Below are 19,119 nucleotides of genomic sequence, written 5' to 3' on the forward strand. Positions count from 1 at the left end.
AGTGGGATAAGTTATGTTATATTAAGGTGAATACAGATAGCAGAGAGTCCTCCAAAGTTATTAGTGGATACGTGACCTATTAAGGAAGCAGTGCACCTACCATCAGCCGTACTATAATCTGATTATGTCTTCCCATTATACCCAGCCCGGCAGTTTTATACTGGATTTTGATGTCATGCCTCCACATCTTATGAGGAATACCTAGTGGCAGCACAGAAGTCACAATCCTGTTGGAAGGACACATCCTCAATAGATGCATAACACTCCTTTAGAGATCAAAGACCTGCCCAGAGCCATGTAAAGATGTAGATATATAGTATTATTCCCAGAAAGCAAATTGTAGCGTTTCTCCAGAAACCAAAACCCTCGTGTCATCAGATGAAACCAGGGCTTTGGTTAATGGGAATTTTCTCAAATTACTTAGTATATGATTCAGTTTGAAACAAGTCTCCTTCAGGAGAATAAACCTCTGAAAATTGTCATCTACACAGAAGTTCACAGAGGGCCTGATTCAGAGCCGGACGCTCTGAAAGAGCGCTCGCTCTGAATCAGGGCGTTTTTTTTTATTTTTTTGTGCGGCCTCTTAGCCGCTCGCTTAGTTGTGGGTGGGCCAGGTGATGGTCTCGACCATCGGGGCTTGCGACGAGACCCTTGTGGTAGGGTCTCGTTCCCGCAAGCCCCAGTGAGCTTTCGGCTATTTTAGAGCCAGAAGCTCACCCACTGACATCACTCCATTTGGCCAGCCACCCCCCCCCTGCCCACCTCCAAAACGGGGGAAAGCTGTCAATCAAAATCGACAGCTGCCCCACTTTGGTGCGAGACCCGTAGCGACGGAGCGCCCGGCGCTAGCCGGGTCTCGCGCATGCGCACGTTGGAGCCGGCTCCGGCGTGCGCATGCGCAGTGGCCAAACATCGACCCGCTCGCGAGCGGGTCTGAATCAGGCCCAGAGTCGACTCTTTATCTTACAGTTTGCTTTGCTCTTTTTAGGTATCATGGAGGCAGCATATGATTTACTGCACGCTATGTGAAAAGCTTTAGAAACAGCCTCATTAAAACAATTATACAAGTTACAAAGCTTTTGATGGCTCATTGACATCTAAGTCGTATATGGTATCAATGAATGAAAAAGCTTATTAAAGTAGAACATATCCCTTTCAGTGGAGTAGTTCACACTATTGCATTCTGAAATATTGACACCACATTGCAGATTTCAGAATGCATCACGTTTTCCATTTATTAAGTTTGCAGGCATGATTCCATTAATTCAGCTGCGTAAAGTTCTGTAAAACTAATTATAAACACACATACATTTTAAAACACATTTATGTGATTATAGCCTTATGCTACTCCTGGGGACATTAAGTAATTAAGACCCTCATACTTAGTAGAATAGGCTTATGAGAAATGCTACTTAGCTGGCACCCCTTTGTAGACCTGCCAACTTCAAAACATTTCTTTACAGTGAGATTATAGGGAACAAGTTACAGGAGAGCATACTGCCACACTCACAGGTATAATTAGCACTTTGCAAGCCACGTAAATTGCATGCTGCAAAATTAATGTATTAAATTAGAGCAAAACAGTTAAATGAACAAATGAACGTACCCCTACAGCACATGACAAAATGTATTTTCTAAATGTATATGCAGTACATAGTACTACAGATAGATATACACACACACATTGTTAGAGGATCACTATGGAAATAGGTGGTGTAACTAAATGTGCCCCAGGTTTCTTTCTTATGTCTCTTACACCTTTCCTATAGTTTTAGGAGTCCCTGGTGTGATTGGAGGAAAGAGGGTTGCCAGTTTGGGTCTTCGGGCAACCCAGCCAGGTAACAAGCAGATTGGCAAGCCGCAGCTTTGTGGCATAAATGAGTGTTCGACAGCCTGCTGTCTATGTCTCACTATCTGGCCACAAAGCTTATGCTGATAGAGATACCTGTTCTTGTCAGCAGGGCTACCTATTGTGTAGGCTTAATGCTATGTCTCCCACATGTAGGAAGGGGATATTATTTATTTTTGCTTGCTCAATTGATGCCCAAACATGCTAGTTGTTGGCTAGTTGTGACAGACGTTTTTAATCTGTTATTGGCAGCTGTACAACTGCCTACCTAGGGGATGATGGTACTTAATAAGAATTTTGGAAAATATTTACCTGGCACATGGTTCTGCGAAAAAAGACACAATTATGGCAGCACAGATGTGTATAATTAAGTTCTATAGTGAAAATATCAATATATATATATATATATATATATGGCAAACTGCATACCATGTACCTAGGATGTAACTGTCTCTTGTATACTCCCAATGTTCCAATACATTGCCAATATTTAACCATATAATATGACACACCACTAAATTACCATTATATATCCACATACGCAGGACCGGAACTAGGGTAGTGCCCTGTGCACGACCGATGCCGTGGCACAGGGGGCACTGTTTGGGCCTGTCAGTTTTCCTGTTTATTATCATTGTCAATTGTAGCTTCCTCTTCTTTTATCCCCAGAATCTCCTGACCTCCCCTATTTCTTCCCTGGCCCTTCCCCATGAGGCATTGGCCCTTTTTCAGGAGCACTATATTATGTCCCTATTTGAAAAGTGAGGGGGGGGGGGAGGTGTAATGCTCTTTCTGGCACAGGGCACCAAAAAGTCTAGTTACGGATCTGTACATATAGACTGAAATACAACCAGTATATTCCATATAGTCTCATATGCCACTATATAATGAATTTGTCTTTATATAGCCTATAATATGACCCTCACATAACCATATAGTACAGGGGTAGCCAACCCGCATCTCTCAAGCCGTATGAGGCTATTCTTTTGAGCTTCTAATGCGGCTCGTGGCTCGGCAGACCCCCCATTAGTACTGAGAACGCTGGTCTCTAAACCCATCAGAGCCTAAAGAAGCCTCTGATCGCTTCAGAGGCCAGTGTTCCCAGTAATGCACTGCGCGGGTGATGTCAAGACATCATCCGCGATGTGAGGAGCCCGCGTGTCTGCTGGATCCAGTTAGATCCAGCAGGTGGCGGAAGCAGCAGCAGCGACGGTGGGACTCAGGAGCCCTGACGGCGTGCCAGCATGAAGGTAAGTTTCTTCATAGGAGTGTGGGTGGGGAGTGGGAGCTAGTGCTGGGGGCACTTCCTTAGGGGGCACGACTACAGGGAGCATTGCAGGAGGGGCACAGTTACAGGGGGCATTGCTTAAAGGGCACAGCTACAGGGGGCATTGCAGAAGGGCCACAACTAATGGGAGCATTGCTTAATGGGCACAGCTACAGGGGGCATTGCATAAGGGGCACAACTACAGAGGGCATTGCATAATGTGCACAGCTACAGGGGCATTGCATAATGGCCACAACTACTGGGGGCATTGCTTAGTGGGCACAACACGGGGGGGCATTGCAGAAAGGGCACAACTACAGAGGGCATTGCATAATGGGCATTGCATAAGGGCCACAACTAATGGGGGTGTTGCTTAATGGGCACTGCTACAGGGGGCATTGCTGAAGGGGCCCAACTACAGAGGGTATTGCATAATGGGCACAGCTACAGGGGCATTGCATAAGGGCCACAACTAATGGGGGCATTGCTTAATGGGCACAGCTACAGGGGGCATTTCATAATGGGCGCAGCTACAGGGGCATTGCATAAGGGCCACAACTAATGGGGGCATTGCTTAATGGGCACAATAGGGGGCATTGCAGAAGGTGCACAACTACAGAGGGCACAGCATAATGGGCACCGCTACAGGGGGCATTGCATAAGGGCCACAACTAATGGGGGCATTGCTTAATGGGCACAGCTACAGGGGGCATTGCAGAAGGGGCACAACTACTGGGGGCATTACATAATGGGGGCAGCTACAGGGGGCATTGCATAATGGCCACAACTACTGGAGGCATTGCTCAATGGGCACAACTACAGAGGGCATTACAGAAGGCATTGCATAATAGGCACAGCTACAGGGGGCATTGCAAAAAGGCCACAACTACTGGGGGTATTGCTTAAAGGGCACAACTGCAAGAGGCACAGCATAATGGGCACAGGCATTCTCAATGTATTTTATGTGGTTCTGGATTTCAATATGTATTTTATGTGGATCTGGCTTGTTTCTGTGTATTTTATGTGAACATGACTTTTTCAATGTTTTCTATATTGCTTCGGCTTTTTCTTTCACTTCAACAGTGAAAAATGTATATTGGGAAGATTATGTAAAATGTGTATTTTCAATGTGCTGGGCTCGTCCCCAGCGTGACTACAAATGGGGGTGTGACACAAGGTCATGCTCCTGCAAATGGCCTACCAAAAGGCGTGCGCACAAAAATGGGGCGTGGCGCATGCTATCCGTTCTTTCGCTTGACTACCTATATTTTTGGGCTCTTTGCCTCTGACTGGTTGGCCACCCCTGATATAGTATATAGAGACTAATATGAAACTATATGAACGAACCTCCTGTCACTCCCTCTTCTCCACTCTCCTTGGTCCAGCGTACTCATCAGCACTGTGTCCTTGGGCTGCAGTAATCTGTCCCTACACCAATAAAAGGATAAGAAAAGAGGGAGCGCTGCCGATAAGCTAATATAGTGATGTGCAAAACTTCCCAATATTTATGATAGAACTGTGAGAGTTGGCTGTAAATTAATACTTGATTCACTGCAGGGCCATTTTAACGTATGGGTACACTGGTCAGCTACCCAAGGGCCTTCGAGCAGGGGCGGACAGAAGGGGGGAATCTACATGGAGTGTGCGGTCACTTGCCCCATGCATATGGCAGGCAGAGAAAGATTGTGAATTAAACACAATCAGAGCTGCCAGGCAGCATTCTTTACCTGCCTACCAGCCTGCAGTCAATGAGCCAGATGAAGGGGAGGGCCGGGCACCGGGGTCAATTCCTAGCAGGCCCACCTCTCTTGGGGCCTCCTACTTTAATTACAGCTGAAGTGCAGAGCAGGAACTGCACTGCGTACTAGAGAAGAGATGGAGTCCATAATCCTCACTTTATATCATCTATTTTTCATAATATATTTTTTCATGTTTTAATCATAATTGATTTTGTTGAAAGTACCAATAAATCTAAAAGTTTAAATTTATTGTCCATTTACATTTTTATTCCCTTGATTGGATGGGTAGGGGCTCCAGTGAATTCCTTTGCCCGCCCTACAATGCTGTTAAGAGGGCCATGATCCACTGTGCTCCCAGGAACTTGTGCTAATTCAGTATATCCTTTTACAAACCAACTATGGCGTCTATGTACTAAGCCTTGGAAAGGGATAAAGTACCAACCAATCAACTCCTAATTGTCACTTTGCAGGCTGTGTTTGAAAAATAACAGGAGCTGATTGGTCGGTACTTTATCACCGTCCACTTTATCTCTCTCCAAGGCTTAGTACATAGACCCGTATAACACTTGTTAAGGATAGGCTTTTATGTTCATCACTTATTATTAGTGCCTTTTTTGCATATTGGCCATAGTAACTTAAAGACTCCCCAAATATTTTTTCATTGCCTAATTGAAATGAGTACTGTTAGTTATTTTTATGGCTATACCAATAAAATTAAGGGGTTTCTATGTATTGCAAAATTCTGACAACATACACTCTGCCCACGATCCACCCAACCGATCTGCCCAGGACACGCCCAAATTCCTGTAAAGGTGTGATACATTAGGCCCCTCCCCCTTTGTCCAAGAATCAATACAAATATGCAAACAAAAAAAAAGAAATCTTATACAACCCATGTGCTACAGTAAACATTTACATATAAATGGGGAATATTTATTTTTAAGAATTTATGCTACAGCAACATATGCAGTGATTTTATATATATATATATATATATATATATATATACATATATATTTATATAGACCTTTAAAAATGCTGAGATATTAGATCTTAGATTTAAAAATTTTATTTCAATTCGATTTTGGTGGAATGTATACGTTTTTAATAAATGATGAAACGTGACAGTGAAACAGTTGCGTTTGTCTGTGGACAGTGTGGACAGATTGGTACTTGCTGCCCAGACAGATGGATACAGCTTTTACTGTCCGTAGCATTGCATGTGTTTGTCTAGAGGCTCCATACAGCCCTCCACAAGGTTTGTAGGGATTTCTCAGTTATTTGAACAGAACCAACCCTTGTCAAGCCTCATTTAAACGTCGCAGATTGAAACTACTGGGGCTCCAGCAGGGATGTTGAAAGGTTTATCTTTCAGTAAAGGAGAGAGGCCATCCCTCGTAATTAATCTGTTTCATCTGCAATTCAGAGGCCTTGTTGCCCCTTACAATTTTTTTTGTTTCTGTTTCTTAAGGCATCTAGAACATGTCACTCCTTGAGGGCAGCAATATGTGCCAACAGATCCCAGCACGCTGAAAGTTGTAATACTTTGTTAAGAGTATAGCTGGTTTTCCTGTTACCCTCTCAGTCAACTTTAACCTCCAACCTCCTCTCTTATGCATCATTGCAAATAAAATTGCTGCACTTTGACAAGAGGATAAAAAGTCAGGAGGCCATCAAACAGAAATCTCAGTCTGATTTCACTAAACTTAAACGGAACGCAGCTACCTCCCTGCACAAGACCTTCAATAGGAAGTCAAACACTCAACCATATCGCTTTAGTTTTGATAATCCCTTCTTTAATAGAAAGGAAAAAGGAGAAATATACATAATAAAATATGTTTGACAACTGGAATTCAGTGGTCTCGTTACGGCTTGTCTCTGCCTATTACACAGATTTCTGGTCTTCATTTTAAAGAATACTCTTTCCAGCAAACTTCATGTGATATTCATATAAACATGGCATTTTGTATACAGAGTCCAAAATGAGATTTTAGTATAAGAATAAGGCAAACCAGATGGTAAAACAGAACAACATACTTGTGCTGTTGATGGCTCCAAAAACTGACCTTTTCTCCTTGTTGAAGGCGACTTTGCGCTTAATGGTCGTAGCAGACTGTTACAAGGATGTAGAAAATTCTGTAGAATAATTTTATAAAGACTACTATTAAATTGAACTGTAATGGACAGATTTCTGTTAATGAAAATGTTAGAATTATATATTTATATTGCGTCACTTCACAGAGTTTATTTGATCGTTCACATCAGTCCCAATCTGGATGGAGTTCACAGTGTAAGTTCAACTATCATTATAAAATTGGTGCAAGATAAAAATTAAGTCATCACGTTTGTGTGATGACCTAACCACGGCTGTGGCACAGTCACACGTCATACCTAACTTACACTGAGCGTGCCACAGCTGTTACTGAGTGGAGATGTGCCGGTTCGGTTTTACTCTGATCTCTAAAACGGCATTCTATTGGCTATCGGCTATCACGTGTTTTGGATAGCCAATAAAATAAATCCGAACTTGTGATAATTTTAGCGTAAAAGAACCAAGTAAATCTGAGTAACACTGAACCCACTCATCTCTATTACTGAGCACGCTGTGTCCATTAGGGGTGACCCTCATGCCGCAGCAATGAGACAAAAGAGGACCTGGAGGTCGAAGCAGCTGGTGACCCTGCAGTTGACTGGTCCATTCATACTAGTTAACGCATAAACACACACAAATGGATCTGTTTTATCAGCAGCCAGTATGGTTTTAGACTGCAGTAAGATGAGATTAACACAAACACTACACAGAAAGTGTTTTAATCAGAGTCAAACTCAAGGTTGGAAAAAGGGGATTCAAATCCATTTCATATATTGATTCCTAAAGGGAAGATTTTTCTCTATTCCATGTCTTGGATGGGGAGTCACAAAAATGTAGCAGTATGTAGTGAGCAACTATGAGGGAGTAGATTTTCACTGTTCCTTTTGCTTTGGCATAATAATAAGAATATCCTTTTATTACTAAACCCTAATATTATAAAGTGCTGTGAATTGAGGGGCTCTTGAAACAAATAAATTACGCAAATACAATGACATGAAACAGAAGGTAAGGCAGACCCTGCCCAAGTGAATTTAGGTAAGGTGTGGGGAGAATTTGATTCATAAGGTAGGGGAATAACAACTGTGGCTGGTGGTGGGAAGCCTAGTTGTTGGTATAAGATGTCTTTGAAGAAATTAGTCTTCAGTGCCTTATAGCTAAAGAAAGTGAAAGGGCTTATTTCAGTTCAACAAAATTAGTCTGCAGTTGGCAGCAATATTTATTGATTTTTATTTATTCATTTCTTTTTTCATGTCATGGAACTGCACCCACTAGTTTACCAGTGTAGATTTCAGTTAAGACACCTGCTTCTTGATAAAGCTGTGTACCACGGGGAAACGCGTCAAAGCTACAGGTGCCATCTATTCCGGAGCACCCACCTGCCACCCGTTATACACCAGAGCATTGTTTAGTCAGCTTGCTGGAGCAAGCGCACGCACTTTCACGGAGACCCTGCACACGGAGGCCAAGTGTGGCCCAGTACTCACATAGGAGACCGGCGGTCAGCTGATTTCGACCGTCCGGAGTTGGCTCTCCTGGTCCTCCATCCACGGCCCAGCAATTACACAGCGCTCAGCAGCCGCTGGAAACACTAAGCTACACATTCAGACCGGAGTCTGACACAGTGGACTGTATTGCTGTGAGTAAGGAATCGGTATGAATTACCGCTGGACCCCTGGCTGGCGGTTGAAATCCCGACAGCGGCTGGCCGACAGAGGAGGAAATCCCGATCATCCCTAGGTAAGTATAAACTAACCTATTTTTCCTCCTAACCCTCCTTTAGGGTGCCTAACCCTAACCTTTCCCCCTGTGCTAAGCCTAATCCCACCTCTAAGTGCCTAAACCTAATCCCCCCTTCCCCGCCGCCTAAACCTAAGTCCCTCAGGGGGGTGCCTAACCCTAACCTCCCCCCGAGGGTGCCTAACCCTAACACTCCCTCCCCCTAGCCTAACCCTAACCTCCCGGGGTGGTGCCTAACCCTAAGTCCCCCCGGGAGCCCTAACCCACCCCCCCACCCTTGCAGCTGTCTGTTGCGGCGCCCGGCATCCGCTCAATAGGGATGACGGGCGCCGGTCTCCCAGCGTCTGTAAAATGACAGACGCCTGTCATTCATCTCTCGTCGGGATTAAATTGTCTAGAAGCTGGCGGTCGGCATTCCGTCCGCCTGCTTCCTAAACGTATACCGTGAGTAACAAGGGACCTCTCCTATGTACTGTCCTATTACTATTTTTATCCCCACTAAGGATTATAGCTTCATCTCACCTGCGGGTTATTCATACGGCTGTGGAAGATATATTCACATTTACTTTTTGCTACAAGATAACACTGGACATTTAATTTTCACTTTGTGACTGTTACTATCCAGTTTTACAAATTATCAATATTGGAATCTCATTTTAGTTTTTTTCTGTTACCAGCCATTACCAGTTATTCAGCTCTCACTTTATTGATTTTATTGATTGTTATGTGTTATTATCTATTTACTCCCAGGAGCAATTAGTTCTATTTATGTGTATTATAATAAATATATATATATTATACTTTTTGGTCTGATAAACTGTAGTATTCATGATGTTATAAGCGCCTTTGCAGTATATCTGTTTTAGTCTTTTTTGTATTGGGGACAGGCAATCTCCAATCCTGCAAATTGGCAGCTACATCCTCTGAGCCACACTCACCACAGGTCCCCACCAGGCGCCAAGGTTAATTTGTGATTACTTGTTGGTATAAGATGTCTTTGAAGAAATGAGTCTTCGGTGCCTTATAGCAAAAGAAAGTGAAGGAGCTTATTTCAGTTCATCAAAATTAGTCTGCAGTTGGCAGCAATATTTATTGATTTTTATTTATTCATTTCTTTTTTCATTTCCTGGAACTGCACCCACTAGTTTACCAGTGTAGTTTTCAGTTAATTTGGAGTTTGTTCCAAGGCTAATTCATTTTTAGATTTTAAATCTCATTCTACTAATTACTCTTAGTGCACTACAATGCATTGTTCTTTCATGTTGATTTATTATTGTCTAATAACTTATACTAACTGGCAATAACTAGGAGATTTTGCAAATAGCACATTAGGCTAATATACATAACCTAAATTCTGGTCAGAAAATTCCTTGCATTTGAGGGAGCAATGTTTGACCCCATGCCAGTGCCTTCATGGATACAATTCTGCTGTTCTTAAAATTGAATTTGATTTAACTATATTAAGATGGTCATTCTTCTTCAAGATGTATAATGTCTGTTAGTGCTTAAAGCAGCTAGTGGATGTTTTGTACCCGTAGAGACAATACCAAATAATTAATAGTTTTTTAGGGAAAACTTGGCAGGTGACCCCTTGAACCATCGTGAGATAGATATGTTTTTTATGGAAATATTTATATAACTGCAATAATGTGCAGTGATATAAGGGTCTCTATACTGTTTACATTTGGCTCCTTTTAATTGTCTTTCAAGCATAGAGTGCACAGTAACATGTTATTTTATATGGTTTATACCAGTGGTGTGCAACATAATATTGTTTGGAGTTCGCAAAAGTGGTATTTGTTTCTTCCTTGTTACTTTTCTAAATGTACATGCAGCTTATACAGTAGATCACATCATGACTAACTGGCTGGTGATAAGAACCCACAATCCAGTCACATACTAATGCCAATAGTTTTGATTTTGTTAGAACTGTCCCACAGTACAGGCCTAGGAAGGGATGGGTTGTATTGGAAAATTGTTTTCACCTTAAGCAAATGGGGTTGATCATTGGGTAGGTTGAGTTTTGGATAATTTTGTCCAGAGTTTTAATGTTGGAAGGGTGGCAATCTTTCTAATGGACTGTATTAATGCGCTGTATGCATTTTAGGAAAAAAATTTAAGGACCTATATTACATAAAATCTCATTATATGCTATGTTGTTATATATAGCACGATGGTCATGAGATTTATAATACGTACTTACCAACTTCTTTAAAATAACATCTGGGAGAGTCCCGGAGGGGGCATCCCTGTCTGGTGGGTGGGGGGGGGGGAGAATTGCACCACCGTTGCATCATTGTGGCTAGGCTGACACGATTCAAAGTGTCATCTAACCTTCAGGCTCTTCACTTCTGTCGGGAAGGTGGAGACAGGCCAAGCCTGTCAGGAGGCTGTGAGAGTCCCCCTAAATTGGGGACTCTCCCCATCATTCCAGGAGAGTTGGCAAATATGCTTTAATATAATAGAATGTTGGTATAAAGAAAAGTGGTATGGTTTAATTAAAAGAAAATGTTTGCCTTATTTTGTGCAATATATTTTTTTATTTGCTTTGGGCCAGCTGAGGATGGCTATGAACATACTTCTCAGTGTAGTGTTTCACTGAACTTGTTATTCAATAACATTTTAATAAGTTCTTAAAGCTGACCATTAAGGGTATGTTTCTCTGGTATTGAATACTTAGAGCTGCAACTGTGTATTCAGAGTTGGATGCATCTATGGGGTTGGGAACGGAATACCTGCGCTCAGGATCCCGACGGTCAGAATCCCGATTACATCATACCGACTGGGCTGCAATCCCGATGCCTACAGGTAAGTACCCCTACCCTAACCCTGCCTTTAACCCTCCCTCCCCACAGTGTCTAAACCTAACCCTCCCCCTGGTGTCTATCCCTCCCCCCCTTGTGCCTAACCCTCCGCCTATCCTTAATCCCTATCCCTTTTAGTTACCGTCAGGATGCATTACCCGGGATTCTGACTGGTGTTGGGATTCTAGCACCGACAGATGGGATTTTGACTACATCCCAATCTTATGTGGCTGCACCTCCCCTATCTATCTGCTTGTGAAATCAACCATCATCATCATTTACCCCAGTCTTATTCTTGGGGCAAGAGATTTGTGCAAAATCAGATGGATCTCTGTATGGCCCACAATTCCACCTACATGGCCATGTCAAGCTCCCAAAACACTTAGACTACGTGCAAACGCCCAGTTGTCAACCTGTTACACCCATTCAGCCACAACTGGAGATGCAACTGAACTGTGTTGAATTACCGCTCAGCTATTCATATGCTCGGCTATGGAATATGCAGTGGTAAAAATTGTAAGATCCAGCCACAAAACGGACTTGCATGCAACTCTGAGTCGGCCCCTTAAACTTGCTGGTTTTACTAATAGAAGGAGCAGTCAGTAATTTTGTAAAATAAAAGATTTTGACATCTTCGTTAAATAGAGGTTACTGACCATCAATTTTCGGAGGGAAAATATCATATACATTTTTTTTCTAGAGATGAGCGTTTCGGTTTTTGCTTGGTTAAGTTCGGATCGGATAACCGAAACCCATTGGTTATCTAGTTTCACGTGTTTTGGATAGCCAATAAGATAAATCCGAACTTGCACTATTTTGGCGAAAAGAACCGAGTAGAACCGACCCGCTCATCTCTAATTTTTTTGTTTGTTTTTTATTCATTGTAATGATGGTGGGTAGCTCTGCTTTGCTATTAATCTAGTGATCTGTGGTATACTTTGCTTCACTCAGTTAACCTTGTACAGACTACCAACTTTATAGCCAACACAAGCTAACAAGTGATGCTGCTACTTCTTTTGTAGCATACAACTGTGTAGCATGTAGGTGTATTTATATCAAACGTATATTTGTAAAAATGTAGACTTCTATGTAATTTTTATTTACGCATTTCAAAAAAAAAAAAAATTTCTTCATCAAGTGTTCTGTAAATGCCCGATTAGATTTCTATAGTTAATACTACATGTAACATTACAGGTTGAGTCTCCCATATCCAAATATTCCGAAATACGGAATATTTTTAGCATGACTGAGAAAGTGAAACCTTTGCTTTCTGATGGTTCAATGTACACAAACTTTGTTTAAAGCACAAATTATTAAAAATATTGTATAAAATAACCTTCAGGCTGTGTGTATAAGGTGTATATGAAACATAAATGAATTTCATGTATGTACACACACTTTTTTTGATGCACAAAATTATTAAAAATATAGTATAAAATGACCTTCAGGCTATGTGTATAAGGTGTATATAAAACAAAAATGCATTGTGTGTTTAGATTTGGGTCCCATTCCCAAGATATTTCATTATTTTATGCAAATATTCCAAAATACGGAATATTCCGATATCCAAAATAGCCCTGGTCTCAAGCATTTTGGATATGGGAGACTCAACCTGTATATTAAAATATAAAACGTTGCACCTCCTATCTTTTGTTATAAATGCCTTGCCTTGGACATTGTTTACATTTCCTTTGGGCAACATTTTCTGTGACACTAATATCATGTGATCATTTAGAGCCAATGTACTGCAAGCTGGCAGTTTGGTGGTGTCACATGATTCTCAGGAGTAGAGTGAGCATGCTCCTGCTAGTACACAGCCTGTTCGGATTGATTAATATAAAAATGTATAGCTGCCCAAAATATGGGCAACATGTTGGCATGCTAAAATGTAAATGTAAAAGAAACTACACAGCTGATCTAACATACAAGTTATTTATAAGCTGTTTTTCAGTTATGTGATTCATGGGCAGTTATGTTCATTGACAGGTACTCTTTAAAGTTATACTCAGGTATGAATGATATACAAATGTTAATGATAGTGTTCCTTTGAAGCTACCAGCAGACCCCTTTGGACCCTCTAACACACCTTGCATAAAGAAACCAAGAAAAAAAATTACCTTATTTTATTATAACACCTTAATAATATTATGCAGTCATTTCTATAGTACATGATTCTATATTTATTGTATAACATGCTTGTACTATATTATAATACAAGATATCATTTCTAAATCAACAGTTAATTCTGCAGCTGATTTGCTGGTGGTCCCTGTTTTGCGTATGTGACCATGGTAAAAGCTGTTGAGATTTATTTTTAAACCTGTCAAAATTATATTTTAAGATCCAGGGATAAAACATTTATTTCATGCATCTGTTAAGCTTGATTGCAAATAATATTTGCTTTCATTGTTATTTTTTTTTTTTTTACTGTTGTGTTGTTTCCCTGTACATATCGCTTTGTGCAAATCAATATTTTTATGAATAATCTATATATCTGGACCACTACAGGCATTTTGAATCCTCAAAGCTTGCCTATTTCTGTGTTGAAAATTCAGAGAACAAATCTACAAGAACAGAAAGGAGCTTGAAACCTGGCACACGCTGCTGGAGAAATATGGCTTGAGGTTTCACCGAACTTGTAAGAATATCCATTGTTTAGCATAGATGAACAATCGTATTCCTGCAGAGTTACAAGCCCAACTTGTTGATTCCAATCTCTGCCTCTTCTTTGGAGCTTTATTTCAATTTTACTTCAGTGTTACAGTTCTCACGCTGTGCTTACCCAGCCATAAGACATAATGTGAGGAGCTGGTGAAGGAGAGTATTCACAGTTTACAGGAGCACAAAGCCTAGGTTGCATTACAAAGCATTAGGAAGCAACAGCCATATGACTGACAAACCTAGGGTGATATCTCATACAGTGGACAAGTGTACATTAGCCTCCTACCTGCTGACTTATTATCACACCCTATCTATTCCAATTATACCTCTGGTCAAAATTCCCCTGTCCCGATTTTTCTTCAAACTTCCATTTCAAATAATCTTAATATGTAAATTGGGTTTAGTAGCATTTGAAGACTGGTTACAGTATGGTAGGAATTGACAACCACACAAAGATTGCTGATGAAGCATGATCAACTGGTATGCAAATAAGCAAAATGTACAACTCCCAGTGTAACTCTGGCTATAATGATTTCTCATTACCGTATGTATTAATTAGTTAGAAATGTGCCCTACATTTGGCCTATGGCATGCAATGCAGCTTCACGCTGAAAACATACTCAATTATTCTAGCTTATAAATTGCCTGCTGCCCCTTCGCACTTGTTACACAGGAAATGTGACTGACGTCTGCACATAAACAGCCAGAATACCAGCAATAAAAATAGTAAGTAATATTAAGATATGACACACTTCCCTGTCAGGGCAGTTTTACACTCACATGGCACATTTTCATACTTCTGGGGTTGACATATTTCAAATATCATCAGGAAAGTGTGAAAGCAAGAGTCTCACAATGAAACGATTAATGACAAGGTGGGAAGCAATGCACGAGAGATCAGTTTAATTGTGGAGCAAAATATTAATTGGGTCCAATCCATTTTTAAAAAAGTGATTTATTTTTTTTTGTTTAAAATCATGGAGTGCAATAACAAATATTTAATTAAAAAAAAAATTTGACAAGATATTTTAAATCCTTTGTTAAAAATGACAACAGCACACCAAACTGTGCAAACTGTATCATATAATTTTTATTGTTCATTTTTTTTGTTCAGTTTTTCAAAAGTTGGTACAGAATAAAAGTGAAGGATGAGGAGGGTAGAGCTACACTTCAAGACCGTAATTAACATATTGTGTATGATTCTCTTTGCTACTTATGGACTAACAAGGTTTGCTAAGTATGTATGTGGGTGGTAATTGTAAGGAGTTTTTGAGACCGGGAGGATGTTGTGACTCCCCATAAAGGTCTCCTGGAGGAGTGGACAAGTAAGAGTGGCTTAGTATGGGTAAACTAGATGCGGATAAGGAGCCGGGAAGCCAGAGACAGACCCAGCAATAAGGAAAGTGAACAGAGGGGGTCATTCAGACCCGCTCGCGAGCGCAGGACGCTCGCAAGCAGGTCGATGTTACCCCAATGCGCATGCGCACGACGGAGGGAGCTCCGTCGTGCGCATGCGCGAGACCCGGACAGCGACAGCCAAGCTGTCGCTCCGGATCTCGCACCAAAGGGGGCGTGCTGTCGATGGTGACTGATAGCATGCCCCCTTTGGTGGGCGTGCCGGGGGCGTGGCTGCCAGACGGAGGCGTTCCCATGGGAACGCCTACCGTCTGGGTCCGGCCCCACTGACATCACTAGTGATGTCAGTGGGAGTGATTTTGGCTCTGATAGAGCCAAAATCACTCCAGGGCTTGCGGTCACCGAGACCCTACCGCAGGGTCTCGTCGCAAGCCCGATGGTCTTGACCATCGCGACCATCTTTTTGGCCGCTCACATAAGCTGTGGGTGGTCACCCACAGTTATGCGAGCGGCCAGGAGGCCGCTCCATTTTTAGGTAGGAGGGCACTGATTCAGAGCGAGCGCTCTGGTCAGAGCGTCCGGCTTTGAATCAGGCCCAGAGTCCAGATTGTTTCAGGCAAAGACCTATGAAGCGGACTAGTGGCGTAAAAGGGGCCCATACACTAGCGACAGATCGCCGTGATGTTGTGATCCCCAGATGCAGAGTCGGAGGATTGGTGAAATCCATCATGTAGGATTTCACAAATTTACCGATCACGATCCAAGTATGATCATGATTTGCAAATATGTAAAATTTAACGTCTAATTTCACCAGTCCTCTGAGGGATCAGAGAACATCGATGGGCGCCAGTCTGCATTTCCGATCCCATAGCAAGAACAGACAATACATCACCTGATGTATGGGCTTTAGATCCATGTATGGGCAGCACAGACGGTGTAATGGTTAGCGTTACTGCCTCACAGCACTGAGGTCATTGGTTCGATTCCCACTATGGCCCTAACTGTGCGGAGTTTGTATATTCTCCCTGTGCTTGCGTGGGTTTCCTCCGGGTACTCCGGTTTCATCCCACACTCCAAAAAATATACTGGTAGGTTAATTGGCTCCCCACAAAAAATTGACCATAGTGTGTATGTCATAGGTAATATAGCTTGTAAACTCCACTGGGGCAGGGACAGATGTGTAAGATATTCTCTGTAAAGCGCTGCGGAATATGTCTGCGCTATATAAATAACTGGTAATAATAATAATAATGTATTCCTGGTGCTGCTCATTTGATTAGAACAGTCATGCAATATGCTTTTTTCTATGTTCTAATTTGTGTTTTTGCCAAACTTTCATTCATTAACGCATTCATTATGGGTGGTTTCGTTTTCTTTCAGTTGACCACAAATAGGCAAGTTCTGGAAATGAATTTGCACTAATAGTTATATTTAATAACTTACAACAGTCCCTGCCCCAGTGGAGCTTTAGTTCTCTACCACTCACACAAACGTGTTGATTTTGGTATAGGCCTATAAACAGTGTATTTTGGAACGTTGGAGGGAATACAGAGCTCTCAGAGGACACCCCAATAACAGAGAGTAAATACAAACTCTACAGACATAGTGGTTAGAATAGCGCCAGTGTTACCAGACAGCAATACTACTCACTCTGCCATCGCGTCCCTTTTACTTTGTATATATGCTACACTAAAGATGGGCGCATTGGATGCTAGCACAAATCCAGCAAGAACATTATACTCAGTAACTCCCATACTGACACATTGATGGGGGTGGCACGCTCCCCCACTGCCGCACAGGTCCCATAACTCTCCAGTGACACTACAGGCAGCTGGAAAAGCTATTACATTCAGAGGTCTCAAAACCATCCTTAGATCACTTCCTTATGCAGGTCTGTTCTGAGTTTAATATTGTCTTTTGGTTATAAAGTTTCATGGTGCTAGAACATATGATTTTGAACAATATTTTTTTAAATTGCAGAAAACTCACTTAGCCCAAAATCCTAGATCAAAGTATGTCCTATATACATCTATTCTTCTTACAGTCTCCCAAGTGAGGATTACGTTCTGCGTTTGGTTTTGTTAGTGCTGTTTTATAGCAGTTGCATGTATATCTTTAGTTTTAAGAAATCTGTATTCTGTAGCAGTATTCTGTTTTCATTTGGGAACTTTTTTGCCATATTTTAGCCCAGTTACCCTTAACTTTAATCATTGTTCTGTATACATGTATTGTCAAGGGGCTAATACTCTACTACCAAATGATTACAATTCCATAAACTGTACGTATATTGTTTTTATTGATGGCGATTCAAATCCCCTGTTCTATGCCACCTTTTGCGTAGTTATGAAGTATTTCAATAGAACACAATAAATAAAAGGCGTTTGGGTGTTTACCTTCAATTCACGGTCATGCAAGTTTATTTGAGTACCATGACAAGACCTTTCCCCGTGTCCTCACACTCTCCTTAAAGGTCTCTTGCAGCACATTCTGACTGCAGGAGAAAACGCTGTGCCTAGTGTTGGATGTCAAGACTTAATCACCAACTTCAAATCCTTTGTTAACAATCTAAATAGTGGCAGATCTGCAACTTCAAAGCCAGGCAGCTCAGTGTGTTTATGCCTCCAATATGTCGGGGACTTAAGCGTAATGTTTTATGTATATTGCCATTATGACAGTTGGAAAGGCTAAAAAAGAAAAAAGCAATTATATAATTGCTTCAAAGAATTATGCATGGGGGGATGGAGGCTTTTAAGGAATGCCAGAACAGCCTTAATTATTATATCACCTGAAGTCGAGCAGCGAAATTATGTCCCAATTATTTGTGATAAGCAATTAAGCTTCATGTTACAAGGCATGAAAGAAATTCCTCTAATATTGTTTTCCTTTCAGAATCAGGGAGGGAAAACACTCCACTTTTATTTTTAAAGGAGTGCGTGGGCGAAGAAAGAGGGGGGTCATTCTAATCTTTGTAAGCTTATTTATTTATTTTCATGTTGATACGTTGAAAGCATTGTTTGTGATGTTTTGCTCCCACTAAGGTGATGTATTCTGCAATTCAAATGTGTCTTTCCCCTCCCCAGCTGTTTGAAGACTAGACAGTATGGAGGTTTTTTAATGCGGCTTTTCTTTTGCCAAGCCGTATTGACAGGGTTTCCATTTCCAGAATGACAGCAAAAGTAAGGAGCAGTAATTATTGAAATTGCTGACGTGTTTAGAACATTGATGAAAGAGAGAACGGGGGAGAGAAAAATAATAATGATAATTGTATAAAAATATACACACAGGCTGTTACAGTGGCTGAAGACGGCGTTATTCATTTATAAATGTAAGGACTTAGGTGGTTCCTCAATGTTAGTTTTAGCTGATTGACTGTGAGGTGACAGCTATAGCTCTCTCTTCCATTGGCGGATGCCGGAAGTCTGCAGTTTATTGCTGTGTGACTGTTTACAGGACTTCTCCTGCCCTAGTTTTTATCTGTAAAGAAGGAATTTATACAGGAGAGGCTGTGATAAAGGGCTGTAGAAGGGAGGCCTTTATCACAGCTCCCCTATTGTATATGTGTTCTATTCTCCCATGGATGGCAGTTAAGTATACAGAAGCCTACTCGTTCCTTG

General features: G+C 41.5%; 1 protein-coding gene across 3 annotated transcripts in view; it reads left to right on the top strand.

The window, feature by feature from the left end:
• The window catches only part of CDIN1 (CDAN1 interacting nuclease 1), a 343,159-nt gene that overhangs the window by 260,973 nt on the left and 63,067 nt on the right, over positions 1–19,119 (top strand). Inside the window, exon 12 of one of the 3 annotated variants that reach the window (XM_088456507.1) lies at positions 11,365–11,492. The exons of the other annotated variants lie outside the window; for them this stretch is intronic. Within the exon in view, the coding sequence (XP_088312633.1) occupies positions 11,365–11,492 (128 nt within the window). The remainder of the gene's footprint in view (positions 1–11,364; positions 11,493–19,119) is intronic. 3 annotated transcript variants of the gene reach the window in all.

This window comes from Taudactylus pleione, unplaced genomic scaffold (assembly GCF_031769625.1).
Source record: "Taudactylus pleione unplaced genomic scaffold, aTauple2 ptg000707l, whole genome shotgun sequence".
Taxonomy (NCBI): Eukaryota; Metazoa; Chordata; class Amphibia; order Anura; family Myobatrachidae; genus Taudactylus; species Taudactylus pleione.